The 15,953-nt window shown below is 55.9% G+C and overlaps 1 protein-coding gene across 1 annotated transcript in view; it reads right to left on the bottom strand.

Moving 5' to 3' along the window:
- Positions 1-204: 204 nt before the first annotated feature.
- KCNK9 (potassium two pore domain channel subfamily K member 9) overlaps positions 205-15,953 on the bottom strand; it is a 28,153-nt gene continuing 12,404 nt past the window's right edge. The window contains exon 2 of the mRNA XM_004580743.2: positions 205-1,013. Coding sequence (XP_004580800.1) covers positions 205-1,013 — 809 coding nt within the window. The remainder of the gene's footprint in view (positions 1,014-15,953) is intronic.

The following is a 15,953-nucleotide window of genomic DNA, read 5'->3' as shown; positions in this document are numbered from 1 at the left end:
CTGCCTGGCTAGACTAGGCGGCGGAGAGGGTGAGAAGACGGGGGAAAATGAAAGTGAGAAGAGGAGGAAGGAGAGAAAGGAATGACGATGGCCATAATTAACAAAGGATAATCACAAATAAATAAGAAAGAGACAAGTCGGGGGCCGATGGGACTTACGTCAGCTAGGACAAAGGACTTGGCGGGGCTTGCGCCCTCCCCGCAGCTACACCGACCTCCGACGCCGGATCAGCCTGCGGTGGTCAGAGAAGCTGTGCACTCCAGGCGACGGGCAGAGGCTGTTCTTGAGCGTGCTGGGGGAGATCTCCTCCAGCTTGTATGGATTGGACTGCGAGTTCTGGGGCGCAAGCTTGGCACCGAAAGAGTTCTGGTGTGTGGCCACCGAGTGGTAGCAGGTGCAAGAGCACACGGACTGCAGCTCAGGCCCCTCGCCCTTGCGGGAGCGGCCACGCCGCGGAGGCGGCTCGTCCGGGATGTGGATGACCAGGCTGTTGGGGTTGCCGGTTAGAGACGCCCGGTCTTCGGCGTCCCGCCGCTCGTCTTCACTGTTCATGGTCAGGAACCTGAGGACGACCAGGTTGAGGAAGGCGCCGATGACCGTCAGCCCCACCAGGATGTACATGAAGCTGAAGGCCACGTACAGCGGCTTCTTCTGCAGCGCACCCTTGCTCTGCAGCGCCACGTAGTCCCCGAAGCCGATGGTGGTGAGCGTGATGAAACAGTAGTAGTAGGCGTGGAAGAAGCTCCAGTCCTCGCACTGGGAGAAGGCGGCCGCCCCGATGCACAGCGTGCCCATGCATGAGAAGAAGCCCACGGTCACCATGTTCTCCATGGACACGTCGGTGTTGTGCATGCCACAGCCCTTCTTGACGCGCTTGAGGAGGTAGCGCACGAAGGTGTTCATGCGCTCCCCCAGGCTCTGGAACATGACCAGCGTCAGCGGGATGCCCAGCACCGCGTAGAACATGCAGAACGCCTTGCCTGCATCCGTGCCAGGAGCCGCGTGTCCGTAACCTGCACGTGGACGACAAGAGGGCGGGGATAATGATCAGAGCCCAGCCTGAGGCCTGGGGATGGGGTGTGGAGATGAGGTTGAGGACCCAGAAAGGGAAGGGCAGAGAAGAACAAGGTGGTTTGGTCACCTGAGCATAGGAAAGGACCTGGGACACAGGTGGATCGTCCCCTAAATCCAAGCCACCCAGAACATGGACATGACCTGTGTGGGGAACTCCACTTGAACCGTGCACAAAACTGGTAACGAGTGTGTTAGACGATGACCGCCAGGCTGTGTGCTTACACAGTGAGTCTTGGATTTGCACAGGGTTTCTGGCGTGATGCATGTGCAAGTGGTCTGAAGCGCTTCCAGTGCAGAGGTGGGCCAAGCAGACAGGGGTGGCCAAGCATGCTGTGACCAGGATGGGGGTGGTGTGAAGGGCACCAAGAGTCACCTGGGGGCATGCCAGGGGTTGAGGAACCACACACAACTTTTCAAAAGAAGACAGCATCCTTGCTGCTCTGTGAAAGCCACCAGAGACCCAAACTGCTGTGAGAAAACAGGAAATGCCCACTGTAGCCAACAGCCCAAGGTTGAAAGCCGTTGCAAACCAGACTGCCTCCTGTCCATCACCTCCACACCCCGTCACCTCCCCAGTCCCCTCGCAGGGCATCACAGTTCTGCCACTGCCAAGCAGGAAGTGGAGCCAGTTCCTCAGAACAAGTTGCTCCTTTAGGGTCAGGATGCGAGGCTGGTCCCATCAGCCAAGGAGGAGGCTAGCAGCAGGCGCTTCGGATTCAGAGAAATACCAGAGTCCCCGCCCCCAGCTGCCAGGGGAAATGCCTCTCTGAGAAAGCGATGGACCCATGTGTGCCACTCCACAAGTGCAGCCTGCATGGTGGCCAGCACAGTCACCCCTGGGCACTTCTGAGACTGGCCACAACTCTGCCAGCAGCTGCACAACTTGGCAAAGTCAGGCCAGTGCTGCCTCCCCACCAAGATAAAGCCCACAGAGCTTCAGAGAGCCAGCTGTGTGCCAGGGTCACCTGGAGGACAGCCACTGTGTCCTCTCCCCTGGCTGGAGGAAGACAGGACAGAGCAGGGAACACTGCTCAGAAAAATCCAGATGCTGTGCCGTGCTTTCCCTGAAAATCAGGAGGGTGGGCTTCTCCCACACGGGTCTGAGTCCCGAGCCCAGAACTGCATGGCCAGCTTTGTCTCCTGGGGTCCCAGAGACTCTCTGTGGTCACTCTGCCACCATGGCCCTTAGCCCGGCCATGAAGAATGCCACTGATATCAGAGCCTGAGAGGCCGTACTCCCGCTGCACCTGAGCCTCCAAGAACCAGCCGTGCTCACGGGAGACCCGACCTCTCGTCCGGTACATCATCCGGCCTCACAGTCTGGTTTATAGGTGCCAGACGAGTGCTACAAAGGAAGTGTCCTAACACCCGGGCAGGCACTGTAAATCATGGATGGTCTCCTTGGCCTAGTGCTCAACAGGTCTCAAGCCCCTGCACTGTATATCTGTCCAGGGGAGGGGACTGAGGTTGAGGGCAGCCAGTGGTCAGAGAGAAAGCCCATCTACTCCCATAACAACTGTGGCCTGCGCAGTGGGCCCAGCTGCCCTGACTTTCTGAGTTTTAAATGGACTGGAATTCAGGATTTCTAAGATGTGATATATAATTGTTTACTCCACCATCCCCAGGCAGTCTGCATAGAGACCACACAGAAAAGGCCAAAGGGAGACAAGTAGATGACAAAGGGACAGCAGCCATGCTCCCCTCCCATGCACCTCGCCTCCACCCCTGTGAGGCCCCGGGCAAGGAGCGCCAGCTGGGTCCCATTGTACAGAGGCACAAGGAAAGGCAGTGAACAGAGATCAGCCTGTGCACCTGTGGCCAGGTCAGCCCCGTCCTGTGCAGTGCTGAAGTGTGCCTCCCTGTGGCATGGCAGGGGCCGTGCTCCGCCCTCTGTGCCAGGCTTTGGGGACGGACAGCCCGAAGTTTGTCCCTGTGTCTTCTGAAGGAAGGCAACCTGGGGACTGCATGCAAAAGCAAGCTCCTCCCTAGCTTCTCAGAGATTCACACACAGTAAGAATCACCACCTCTTTCAGTGTGCCTTCATTCAGATTTTAAGGGAGAACACAAACCTAAAAATATTGTTCTCAACATGCGAGCTGGCATACGTTTCTGACTCTGGCTAAGGGCGAGTCGTTCTCTCTCCTCTGTTCCCATCAGAACTTGGGCATCCCACCCCCCCCCCCAGGTGCTGGAGGGAGCAGCCGGACAGCTGCACAACCCAGCAAACGCACCAAATGCCACCCAACTACTGAAGTGTGTTGGTTAACTACACAAATCCTCACTTGCAAAGCCCAGCTCTCCCCATCCTGCAGGTGAGGAAGTGGAGCCAGGGAGGGGGTCTGGAGAGAAGGGGTCATCCAGCCTTGATGCCTGCGGGGTTGCGGGGGACAGATCTGCCCGGGTGTGCAGGTCTGCCTCCAGTCTCCCACCCAGAGCCTACGGCCAGCAGCCCCCACTGCAGTTGGAGTCACAGAAGCCTTGAAAGAGGCAGGAAGGAATTCACCCGTGCTCCACACACAGTTGCTCTGGGACAAGGCTAGCAGCTGCCAAAAGGGGCGTTGCTGAAAACCACGCCTTCAGCCCTGGGCTTCACTGCCCAGGACCAGCGACCGGAGATACAAGGGTGCCCTCTGGTGGGCGATTAGTTGGCTGCAGAAGCCCAAAGGCCACCTGCCCACAGGCATCATATTTTCCATAGCTGTGTATGTGTGTCACATGGTGAATTTTTTTTTCCTCAGCAACCGAAGGAATTTTCTCAATGATAAGATACAACTATACTAGTGGTCATGACATGAGACCGAAGTTTTGAGAATACATCCCCAGTGTCAAAATAGAGCTAAAATACTCAGCCTTACTCTGGTGTAGAGGCGGTCCATAGCCAGGTAAGTGCCACTCTCAGGAACGGCCAGGCAGGTCACGTGGCCCTCCCCTATGGAGCTGATCTGGGTTCTGGCCCCACCCATAGGTACCAGGAGGTCAGATGGCACAATATGCCTGTCTCACCTCCCTGTCTCCATGACCACCTGTTCAATGAAAGCCTCCTCTCTCCCATCCTCCCCACCACTGACATCTCCATGCACCCCAAATTTAAATAAAACTGACAGAGAAATAAGCAGAAACAAATCTACATGTAAAACTGCATGGGGAAAAGAGGATGAGATTTCGACTTTTTAAAAGTCTCTGATAGAATAAGAAAATATAAAGTCAAGCCCAGTATGGTAGCTTAGCAGCTAAAGTCCTCACCTTGCACATGCCAGGATCCCATATGGGCGGTGGTCCTAATCCTGGCAGCCCCACTTCCCATCCAGCTCCCTGCTTGTGACCTGGGAAAGCAGTCGAGGACAACCAAAGCCTGGGGACGCTGCACCCGTGTGGGAGACCCCGAAGAATCTCCTGGCTCCTGGCTTCACATTGGCTCAGCTCTAGCCACTGAGGCCACATGGGGAGTCAATCAGTGGACAGAAGTGCTTCCTCTCTGTCTCTCCTCCTCTCTGTATATCTGACTTTCCAAAAAAAAATAAATACATCTTTAAAAAAAATACAAGTCAAGCTAGGATCTAACACCCACTCCTCAACAACTTGTACAGTGGTCCCTCTTCTGCCATCAGCTCATGCTGACGGTGCGTGTGCCCTCGTTGCCCATGGTGACGGTGCGTGTGCCCTCGTTGCCCATGCTGACGGTGTGTGTGCCCTCGTTGCCCATGCTGACGGTGTGTGTGCCCTCGTTGCCCATGGTGACAGTGCGTGTGCCCTCGTTGCCCATGGTGACGGTGCGTGTGCCCTCGTTGCCCATGCTGACGGTGTGTGTGCCCTTGCACACACAGGCATGCACAGACACACAGTTGCAGGTGATGAGACTTCAGTACATCTGTGCAAAAAAGGGGAGTTTTACAGAGTCTGGGTAAAAAAAAAAAATTAAAAACCCAGGCAGATGTTGAACCTTCTAAAAAAAGCATTTCAAAAGTTGTCCACATGAAAATACACATTCTTTAAATGCACTGTTGCACGGCTTTCTGATGTACCCTCACATGTGCATCCATGCTCGCACGCATGCACCTGCTCTGGGTACCACATATCTGCTCTGCTGCATCAGCAAACAAGTCAAGGCAAAACAGCAGGATCCAAGAGTGCCTCTACTCCAGGTCTGTCAATGGTCAACAGGTGCTGACCACACATGCTCCTAGTGAGCTCAGAGCCAGCCGTGCACGGCCTTTCTGTCCCTAGTTCCCTTGCTGCCAAACCAAGGATCCAATATAAGGACCTCCTGGGCTTAGGAAGACTCACCTCTCGCTGGACACCTGGACTGCTTCCTCGTGCCCTGCTTGGGCTGCCCCCTGAACACCCGCAGCCAGCACTGACAGGTGAGTGAGCATCTGGACAGATGCTTGCATGCACAGGCATGCCTCCCACACACACTGGACGGACACACTGCCCAGAGCCCCTGCTCTCCCAGGCCCTGCCTTACATAGCAGCGACTCCAGCCGTCTCAGACTGCAGCATGGAAAAAGCCAGGCTGAACATGGCTTCAGGAACACCTGCCTGGCTGTCGCCCCAGATGACACTCATGGCTCCCCTGGGCTCACCGAGAGGGGCAAGGCGCTCCCCAGGACATTTCCACAAGTGGGTTTGCTGTGTGATGGGCAATGTAGATAATGTCCATTTTAAAAAAAAGGAAATGAAAACAAAGGGGGCCAGGGATCCTCTTCCATGTTTTCAAGGAGAGGGGCAGGAGACGTTAGATGGAAGGGTGATGGGGACCCCAGGGGCAGCCTCAAGCCAGAATCTGGATGGTGCCCCAAGGACACTGGGACTCCTGAGAGGTAAGGAGAACTGGCCCACTGTCACAGGGCCACGTCCCAGCCCATTCTAAGGCTGGCTTCCACCATGGCCTCATGTATCCCTCCTTCCACTCCCCAGTAGAACCCTGACACTAGTAGGGCACAATGATCAGACCCTGCCACACACACCACTGTGCCTGTGGCAAGTGCTGTACTGGGAAGTCAGTCAGCAAACTTGAGGCAGGCACTAGCACCTGGTCCTCACTCCCAAGCTGGTGATACAGCAAAATGTAGATTCACAGTCAGACCTCTCTGCTCCCAACCCCATCCCTAAGGTCATCCAGCTGCCGGGGTGGGGGCAGAGATGGGCATGTGACATTCAGCAGACCCTGAGGAGAGCAGGTGCAGAACCAAGCCTTGCCTAACAAGGTGCACGGGGGTAGAGATGAGGTAGACGGAGGACCCCAGGGCCAACGGGCTCAAGTGACCCCAGACAAACAGCCAGGGTGACAAGGGTGCTGCTGTTGTCTCCTACAACCTGGTCAACTCCCAGCACCTGGTACATTCCAGCTATGGCTTACCTCCCAGGTAACTACAGGGCACCTGTCCATGTCAGTTCCCACGTTCAGCCTTGGGCAGCCCAGAACAGCAATGGCAAAAGCGATGAAGAGAACAGCAGCGAGGCTACAGGGGCCCGTTAGCCATTTCAGCAGCCACAACGATACTGCTGCACAGGGTGACAGCTCTGTACCTCCTGGAGGCTCAGCCCACTGCCTGGGCAGCTGCTGGGACCAGTTAGGGCAGGTGCACCAACGCTGGGAGACAACAGCTCTCATGTAGGCCTACCGCATCTGCAGTGCCCAGCTAGCAGGGGGCAGTCAGGCTGCCCACTTACCCATCCCAGCCTTCTCAAGATCGCGGCTGCCCCACTGGTGGGGATGAGGGATGGCCCTTGGTTCACCCAGGGCAGACCCATGGATGTCTTGTTAGTGGCTGGGTGGCCAGGATAGGAGAGAGCCACCCCAGCCCCAGGCTGAGCTGGGTGGCAGCCTGCACAGTGTCATGCCCTACGAGGGGGACGCAGGGTGGCGGAACTGGCTCCATGGCTGCAGCTGCTGTGGGTGAGGCCCACCCCTCACCCATCCCCCCAGCAACTTGGTACTCCTGAGACACGAGGCAGGGGACACAGAGCCCAGGGTCGGGACACAGGAAGGTTCCATTCTCACTGGGACTCACTTGTCCTCTGTCCCCTTGGTACATAACAGGTATGAATGCTGCATGGCATCACCTAACTATGCCAGGATGATCCCAGGTGCCTCTCGTGTGGAAGGAACCCCTCAAGATGGCCAAAGGCAAGGCCCTCAGGTGGCAGCTGCATGGCCCCACCCGACAAGCTGGAAAGCAGGGTGGGATGGAAGGAGAGGACGGTGCCTGGCCACAGCACTGCCCTGAATTCCCTTCCTGAGAAGCCTGGGCTGATGGTCACTGGTGGACACCTGTGCATCTGTCACTGCCCATCCTCTTCAAGCCCAGTGCTTGATGAGACACCGCCAGTACGGGCACCTGGCATCGCCAAGAGCAAGGCACGATGGTCCCAACCACTCTCCCGGTCACAGGGGGCCTGGCTCCTGCTGCCCCGCGCCCCGTCTCAAGAGACTGGGCGGACAGACCCCAGTCCACATGGGCCTGCCCTCACGATCTCCCCACCTCTGAGACTGGCCGATGCTGGGTCGCATGCTTGCTCCCTGAAGAGAAACACAAAGTGCCACTGACATCCAAAGCTCCAGGGAGATGACACAGATCTGGCCCCACCCAGGAGGTATCTCCTGCCTCCTCCCATGCAAGCATGCAGCCGGCTTTGCTCCTGCAGGGGAAGGCTTGGGCTATAATACTCCCCATCAAAAACTTCATAAACACCATTTGTTATAAATTTATCAGCATCAAGCAGGCAGGCCAAGATGCCTCTCCCTAAGTGAGATACTTTGTGGATGCCCATTTGCCTTGCTGACAACCAGCTGTGTCACCTTCAGCCCCACAAGCAGGGACCAGAAACCACTAGAAGGCTGGGCTCTACAAGAGGCCAGACAACGACTACAACCCCCAGGTTGCTTCCTGTCCCCGAGGAAGGGCTGCAGCACCTGGGACATCGTCTGCCCACAGCCTTTCCCTCTTGGCTCCATCTCACCACAGGGTTTGAGCTTCAGCCCTGCTCCTAGACTTCCCTGGCTCGTCAATTCTCGCCACAGCCAGCATCTCAGATATCCTCAGCCTCGATGCTCTCACAAGGGGTGGTGTACAACCCCCAGCTCGTGGAGATGAGGTGAGCTGTAGCACAGGCAGGGGCAGTGATGGAGCCCCTAGCTCTCCCTCTCGGACACAGCCCGGAACCGGGCACGGGCTGACTTTCCCAATGCACCACTGCAGGTGGGATCATGCATGCCCCTGCTCCTGTCTCTAAGATCCCCCATCCTCTGCTGCACCCAGATCCTCTTCCTCGGCCCTCCTCGGTGGATTACATCCTGACAACTCAGTCACGTGGAAAATTTCCTACATGAAAAATGCACCCAATACAGCCAACTCAGTCACAGTCGAGCTCACCCTCTTTACACATGCCAGGGTCACTCGCATCTGCTTACAGGGGGGTCAATGCATCCGCGCCAGGGACATTCTCCAGCCAAGAGTTGAATCCCTTGTGACACTGAACTCCTGTATCGACTGACACTGACAACACAGCACGTGGGGAGCCTCAGGTGTCTGCCTCCAAGCTGTCTGGGAGCTACAGGGGCTCCCGTTGCCTGGCATAGGGAGGGGGGACTGGACTACTCATTGCACCCTGGGGAAAAGAACCAAAGTCAACATTCAAAGAACTTTCCTGAAGGGAGACGCCCTCACACCGTCATTCAGTTGGGAGCCAGCCTTGGGTCTACAGGAGGGACCCACACTCCAGAACTCTGTGCTGAGGGCACACGTGGGGCTCCACAGCAGGAGACCCAAGCTGCCCCTGGGTGGAGGCAGTCTGCCTGCCTGTTAGCCCCTCCAAGGGCAGAATTCTTGCACCTAGAAACTTGCAGCTGATTAAATGGTTATTTGTTCTGCCTTCCAACTGGGGGAAATATAGGCCTTAAAGGGCTTTCAGGAGACAAAGTGCTATGTGATGAGGATTTAATATTTTATGGGTCCATAAATACATGAAAGCATTGCGCAGCCAAATGCTGTCAGCTGCTGGCGGCCTAGAGTGCCGGGTAGCAGGTGGCAAGCTCTGGGCATGCCTCAGGCCTGGACTCGGCAGAGCAGTGACTGCTCTGCGGGGCTCGCTGTGCCTGAAGCTTCTGGAGGCTTCCAAGTGGTAGATGCCATGTTTTCCAAGAAACATTTCTGAACAGATATCAAACTGTGTGGCTGGGAACAAGGAGTACTAGGAGCCTGTTTCACACATGTTCACAGTGCACCTGAGCGATGCTGTGCCTTGCTGCGCCATGAATGCTTTAAATCAGGGACCGGGAATAGGAGGTCTGCAGGCTACACCAGGTCCTGGGAAACACAGGCGAGACTCAGACGCCAATAAATCCACAGCAGGCCCATCTTGAAGCTGATCATTGTACATGGCCCATGAATGGCAGCTATCCAAAAGACCCTAGGCAGAAAAAAAGGGTTCCAATCCCCTACAACTCTAAGCAAAACCAAGGTTCCCAACCTGGAGCACCTGCCTACTCTGGCCCCTCCCCTTTGCCATGCAAGTGAACCTCTCTTACGGGGTCTATGCTCACTGCCTCCCTCTCTCCCTAAACTGGGCTGGCTAGGGCTTGCATCTCCGGTCCACCATATGCAAATGCTTGCTTAATAGACACTCAATATTCAAGCCCCATGAAACAAGGAAAAGTGCTTTCAAACCCATAAATCACTCTTTAAACATGAGGCAGCATTATCAGCTCAAGAAAAATCCGTCTTCCACACTTCCCAGAGGCCTAGGAGTGGCTCATCTCCTCAACCCCCATGCCAGCCAAATCAGACACTCTCCTGAGAACCCCAGTATATCAGAGAAAAGACAGAGGACCTAGGCTCCAAGCTCCTCTCTGTCGCCTGAAGCTTGCAGTGAGCAAGCCAGCAGCTCAGAGGCCACACAGCAAACTGGTGTGCAGGCCTAGATGCTGGTCTCTACACCCAAGACCGTGTCCCCTTGAGCACCTTCCAGGATGAGACACCTGCACAGCGGCAAGGGCATCCTTCTGTTCCAGACCAGCAGCAACCTGGGAAAAGCTGCCACTGCACCAAATGTCCTATTTCTCCAGGACACTTCAGCATTTACACATAAAACTCACACCACTGGACACCAGCTCTCAGTGTCCAGTTGTGGCCAGCCCTCCTTGTCCACACAACTCTGCCCAGTTAGAGACCAGAGCTGACTGGGTTGGCCCACATGCACCCTGCAGATGCCATCAATGGGCAAAGGCACACCTACCTTCAGGTCCCAGTGTTGTCCAAGCCCCTCCATCCACAATGAGCTAAACCCCATGGCTTTCAGGTGAGTCTCCCAGGGCCATTGACCGGAGCTCACTCCTCCCTTTCTGCAAGCAGCATGACAGCAGGGGACAAGCCAACTCCCAGACCACCTGGAGGTCAAAGGTGACATCTCACATCCTGTAGGAGTCTTTCATGCTGGTCCCTGTGTATTTCTATCTCAGAATCCTCTTTAGCAACTTCCACCACACCCCCCAACACACAAATACACATACATGCCAGATCATGGTCTCTGGGTTGAGGAAACAGACAGGAAGCAGCACAGCTTGTTGCTGTGCCATCATGGTGTGTACCACCAAGCACAGATGTCAGAAGCACCTTCAAGCACACACATGGAAGGGTGCAGATGGATAAATAGATAAGCAAATGCAGAAGTGGACTGATAGCCAAATGAAGAAATGGGTGGACTTACAGACAACTAGATGGATGGATACAATGGTTAGCTGAAGACAATTCAAACAGACAAAATGATGGGTGGGTGGATGGATGGATGGACGGATGGGCAGATGGACAGAGGGGTGGATGGATGGACGGATGGGTGGATGGACAGAGGGGTGGATGGATGGATGGATGAATGGATGGATGGATGGATGGATGGGTGGATGGACGGATAGATGGATGGGCGGATGGACGGATGGATGGATGGATGGGCGGATGGATGGATGAATGGATGGATGGGTGGACGGACGGATGGGCGGATGGGTGGATGGATGGAAGGATGGACAGATGGGCGGATGGGCAGATAGTTGCTCACATGCATGATGATAGAAGGACAGAGAGATGTGGATGAATGGTGAAAGGAGGGTCAGTGGGAACACACACAGGTGAGCAGGTGGCCACCAGAAATGAAACTCTATGGTGTCCCCTAGTTGACTGAGGCCCCTTCCACCCCCATTCTCTTAGACATCTCAAGGACCCTGGATTACAGGCAGGCTGCAGACCCTCGGGATGTCTAACAGTCCACCTCACAAAGAATTGTGTCTCTCTTTCCTGGCCCTGGCCCTTGCCCAGGCCTCACCAGGTGACCAGGAAAGGAGAGCATGGCTCTGCCTCCCCCTGTCATCATGAGGAACAAACAAAACAAAACACTCCTTCCAGACTCCTTCCTAAAATAGCCTCTCTCACCACCCAGACATGCTGGCTGGCTGGCTGGCTGGCTCTCCCCCACGCAAACCTGACAAGGCAGCCTTTCTAGGCCCTGAGCTGATGTGGGGGCAGGGGATGGAAGGGGCATAGGAGGCTGCAGCTACCCACAGATCCAGGTGAGAACATGGAAAGAGCCAAAGCCCTGAGCTCAGAGCTTTGCCGTCATCAGTGAGTCCCCAGACCCACTAAGGACCCAAAAAGGAGATAACAGCCAGAACCAAGGCCTTGTTTCTGGGAGAGGGTGGAGGTGGTTGAATCAGGGGCCTGTGCTTGCTGCTACTCCCTGCTGCCTTTTGAGCTAGGGAAGCCATGAGGTTTTGATTCGGGCAGTGAGGTTTTGATTGCAGACAGGGAGTGAGAGGAGTGGGATGGGCAGCAAAGAGCATCAGATGTGACCACAAGACCTGATGCCGTTTCAATCTCCTGTGCTCAGCAATGCTGTTGAGAGCAGAGGGCGTGCTCCACACATAGAAACCCTGCTCCCTGACCCACATCCCCATAACTGTGTGCCCTAACAGGTGCTCTCTGCCTCCCCTAACTCTACCATCCCCCTTGGAGCCAGTTCCAAGGATGCAGCTGCCTTGGCTGCTGTCCACAGTGCTGAAACTCCCTAGTGCACACACGTTGTTCAGCAGGGACCTGGGAGGGCTAAGGTTTTCCAAGGAAGCCCCTAAGCAGCTGAGATGGGAGTGGGCATGCATGTAAACTTCAAATTTTTACGTCAAGGACAGTTATCAAGAAAATCATTCTGAGTGGAAAGCCAAACATGTGCAAAGGCCCCAAACTGTGGGGCAAGAAACACCTGTGTCCTGAAACTCCCTGTGTGGTGGGACAGTTGTGACGGGGGAGGGGGGGGGTTGACACCCGAAGGCCTCCTATGGGTTAGGGCCAGCTCCAATGGGACCACACCTAAGGATTTTTCCTACCCCAGCACAATTTCTCTTTCAAATTTCTGGAACAAAACCACATGCCAAGGCAGGCAGGTTCAGATAGAAATCTCCCTGCTTCTTTTCAAGTTCTGGAAGAGCTTGTACTTGAACTCAGGCAGCTGGCTCCAGTCTGCATCCACAGCCATCATATCATATCACTGCTGAGTGTAGCCCATGAGACCTAGCAGGTGTTCAAAGAGCCACCGACAGACGGGGTCCCTGTCTGAGAACCATCCAGCCCCACCTCAGTCTGCTACACATTAGCTCTTCTGTGGCTCAACCCCAAGACACCTTGTTCAAGCCACAACCCAAGCCCAGCGCTGATGCCCTTGGCTTTGGCAAGGAGTCCTGCCCCTCCCTCTTCCACCACTGAGGCAGCATCAAGGGGCTATATGTGAGGTCACTGCCAGGCTGGCTGTGCCATCTGCCCCATCCAGCTCAGGCACAGCCCAGAAGGGATGCACTTTCTGGGATCTCTGGCCTGAGAGGCACTGATGCTGGTCCCGGCACCTGTTAAAACCAGGCCCTTACAACTCATACAGGCAAAGAGACTTGTTCATTCCCAGGACAGGTGAGACTGAGCTTCAGGCCTCTCTCCCTACGCCACCCCACCCTGTGCAACAGCCCCACCTGTCTGGGCTCCAAGGATGACAAGCTGACAAGGCCATGACCCATACGGTGCCTGCTCCCTGAGAGTCACTGAGTGACACCCCAAGTGAAGACACGTCCCACCTGCTCTTGGGGCGTGTCTGCTCTGGCTTCTCTGGGGAGAAACAGGGCCCCCAGAAACCAGTGTCCAAGCATATGCCCCACACCATCCCCACCTCCATCCTGATCCCTTGGCCCTGCTTAATACACCAAGGCCTGCTTTTCGCAGCAGGGCCCTGTAATGTGCCAGCTGGTGTGGACCACCCTCAGCAATTGGTGGAGAATCCACCCCATGGATTCTCACCTGTGTCAGGCATGACAACCCTGAAAACTGTCCTTGAGCTCTCAAACCCTGTAAGGGACACCAAGACTCCATGGAGGAAGTGACCAGCCCAGGCCCATACGAGAAGTGACCCTGCCCTCCACCCTCCCCTCCCTTTTGCCTGCCCCATGCATGCTCACGTACCTGCTGCAGGACTTGTGCTCTCAGGTGGTCCAGATGCAAAGCAGATGCACCTGCAGGTGCCTCACCTGCATAAGACTCACGCGCTCCCTTGCTGAGCTGCTGGGGAAGAGCAGGTCTGGCGGGGTGCCTTTCCATGGCTGGAATCCCTGAACAAGACCATTCCTTAACCCCTTCTGGATCCTGTCTCTGAGTCAGCGAAGGAAGAGAGGTGCCAAGACAAACTCCAAAAAAGTTTCAGCCATCCAATGGGTCACACGCTTTCTGGTCCATCCTGAGACATCATCAGCTCCACACTGACCCTCCCCGAGCCTGCCCACCCATCCTGGGGGCCATCTGCAGCCCAGTGGGTGGAACACTCACAATTCACACTCCACTGAATGCCAAGCAGGGCTCAGGAAACCTAGAGCTAATGGTGAGCTGTGAACCTTCACCAGGCAGCACCAGCAAAGCCAGTGCTGATAGCAGGATTCACCACGGGCGTGTGCCCAGGCTCAGGACGGGCCCCCTTGCTGCCCACCCCACAGCTGGCTCTGTAGAGCCCTGCAGTGGCTCCTCGGGCCAGGGGATAGGACACATGCCCGCTTCTCTGCCCTCACCGGCCAGCAGAGGCCAGGAGCTGGGCGCTGTGCTGCCCCTGGCTCTCCACACATGGGCCAGCGGTCCTGAGGAGGGGCCTTCCATGGCCCCTGCCACCTGCTGCCCATTGATCCAAGGCAACGCCACATCTGAAGACAGAACGGCACAACCTCCCTGACCAGCTGAAATCCGCTCACTCGGCCAGACGTGGAGAACCGACAGTCAACACCAGGCAGAACTAAAAATCACACCAGCAAAATGCTCTCAAAATAGACTCCCAGACACAATTCCCATGGCAACAGCCCGCGCCTGAGGGCCGCCTCCAGGGTAGCAGGGAGCATAATGGGGTGGGCCAGGGCCAGGCGCTGTCCTCCCTGGGGAGAGACTGGGTGTCCACAGTTGGGGCTCCAGAGGGGAAAAGGAGGGGGTCCCATTTTTTATAGGAGCTGCTGGCTGGGAAGGGCCCCTGGCGAAGTGGTTCTTCCACAGCCCGCTCACAGACGAAGCTGAGCCAGGCAGCAGGAAGCTGAGAGGGTAGTCAGTGCTGGGGGAGGGGAGCTGCAGCCCCACAGCAATCTGCACAGCACACTGACAGAGACTCATCATGTAGAATGGGACCTGGGCACTGGGGAACAGACAAGAGAGCCTGGCCTGCGATCTAGGGAGCCTACTGCCCCCAGTTCCAAATAAGCACCCACAGGAAGGGCTTGGAATTGGAAACCTGTCCCTTAGAAATAGCGACAATGTGGACTTGTGGTGGCCCAGGGCCAGGGTGGGAGGGGACTGGGTGATGACTAAAGGGCATGGCTTTTGTGAAAAGGAGAAGAGAAGATCCCCAAGCCCCCTGCGGAAGGGGGACATCAGAAGGGATGGATGCCAGGTGAATACGCCGTGCCACCTGTCCCTTTGCCAACCTTCATCCCTCTCCCATCCTTAGCAAACTGTCCTGGCAGGCCCTATGAGCCCATTTGGCAGATGGGAACACTAGGGTGAAGAGACTTCTAGGGGCTTCCCAGGGCCACATGGGTTACTGGGAAGAGAATGCATACACATAAGCACAGGGACAAGTGCCATACAGTGGGCAAAGCCCCTTCCCAGGTTACAAGAATTCCTCCCAAGAGACAAACAGCCCTTTCTCCTTATGCATGGGCCCTGGGGTGCTGCTATACCCCAGTCCCTACAGAGTTCATCCCAGGACCACCCTGCACCAGTGTCCCACCCAAAGATCCCATTGCCCCAGCAGCTTGAGCTTGCCCAAAGCCTTGGCTTTCTGTCTGCCTTCGCAGCCAGGTGACAGCCACCCAGCCTTGCTTCTGTGCCCTGTGGAGTTACAAAACAACAAGGGCCTGACTCTGTCACTGACCTGACCTCAGATGTCCAGCCCTCCAGAAACATAAGAAATTAGCTGCTACACTGCAACCATGGAAGCTGGCTTCCATGTTTTCTCATAGCAGCCACAATGAGGAACCCTTCAGTCCTGGCCTTGCCATCGCTGACCTGAGCCTAGAGCTCATGTCTTGTTACCCCCACCTGAGACATCCTGCATGATCCACCTCCGCATCTCTGGAGGCTTCCTAGGCAAACCTTCACACTTCATGCAGCTCTTGTCCCAGGCACACAGCTGGACTACATTTCCCAGAAGTCTTGGCAATTAGGTAGGGTCATGCGACTGTGTGTTTTTCTAGACCCCTCCCATGTACACCTGTAGGCCCTCTTTCCCCATTACCTAGCTGGAGGGCAAGGATGCTAAGCCAAGCAGGAGGCCAGGGCCGCAAGAGAGGCCAGGGTCTCCCAAATGACCTGGTGAAGCAGGGCCTC

This window comes from Ochotona princeps, chromosome 9, assembly GCF_030435755.1.
Source record: "Ochotona princeps isolate mOchPri1 chromosome 9, mOchPri1.hap1, whole genome shotgun sequence".
Classification (NCBI taxonomy): Eukaryota; Metazoa; Chordata; class Mammalia; order Lagomorpha; family Ochotonidae; genus Ochotona; species Ochotona princeps.
Note: the sequence above shows the minus strand (reverse complement) of the source record. Positions and strands in the feature narration are given on the sequence as shown.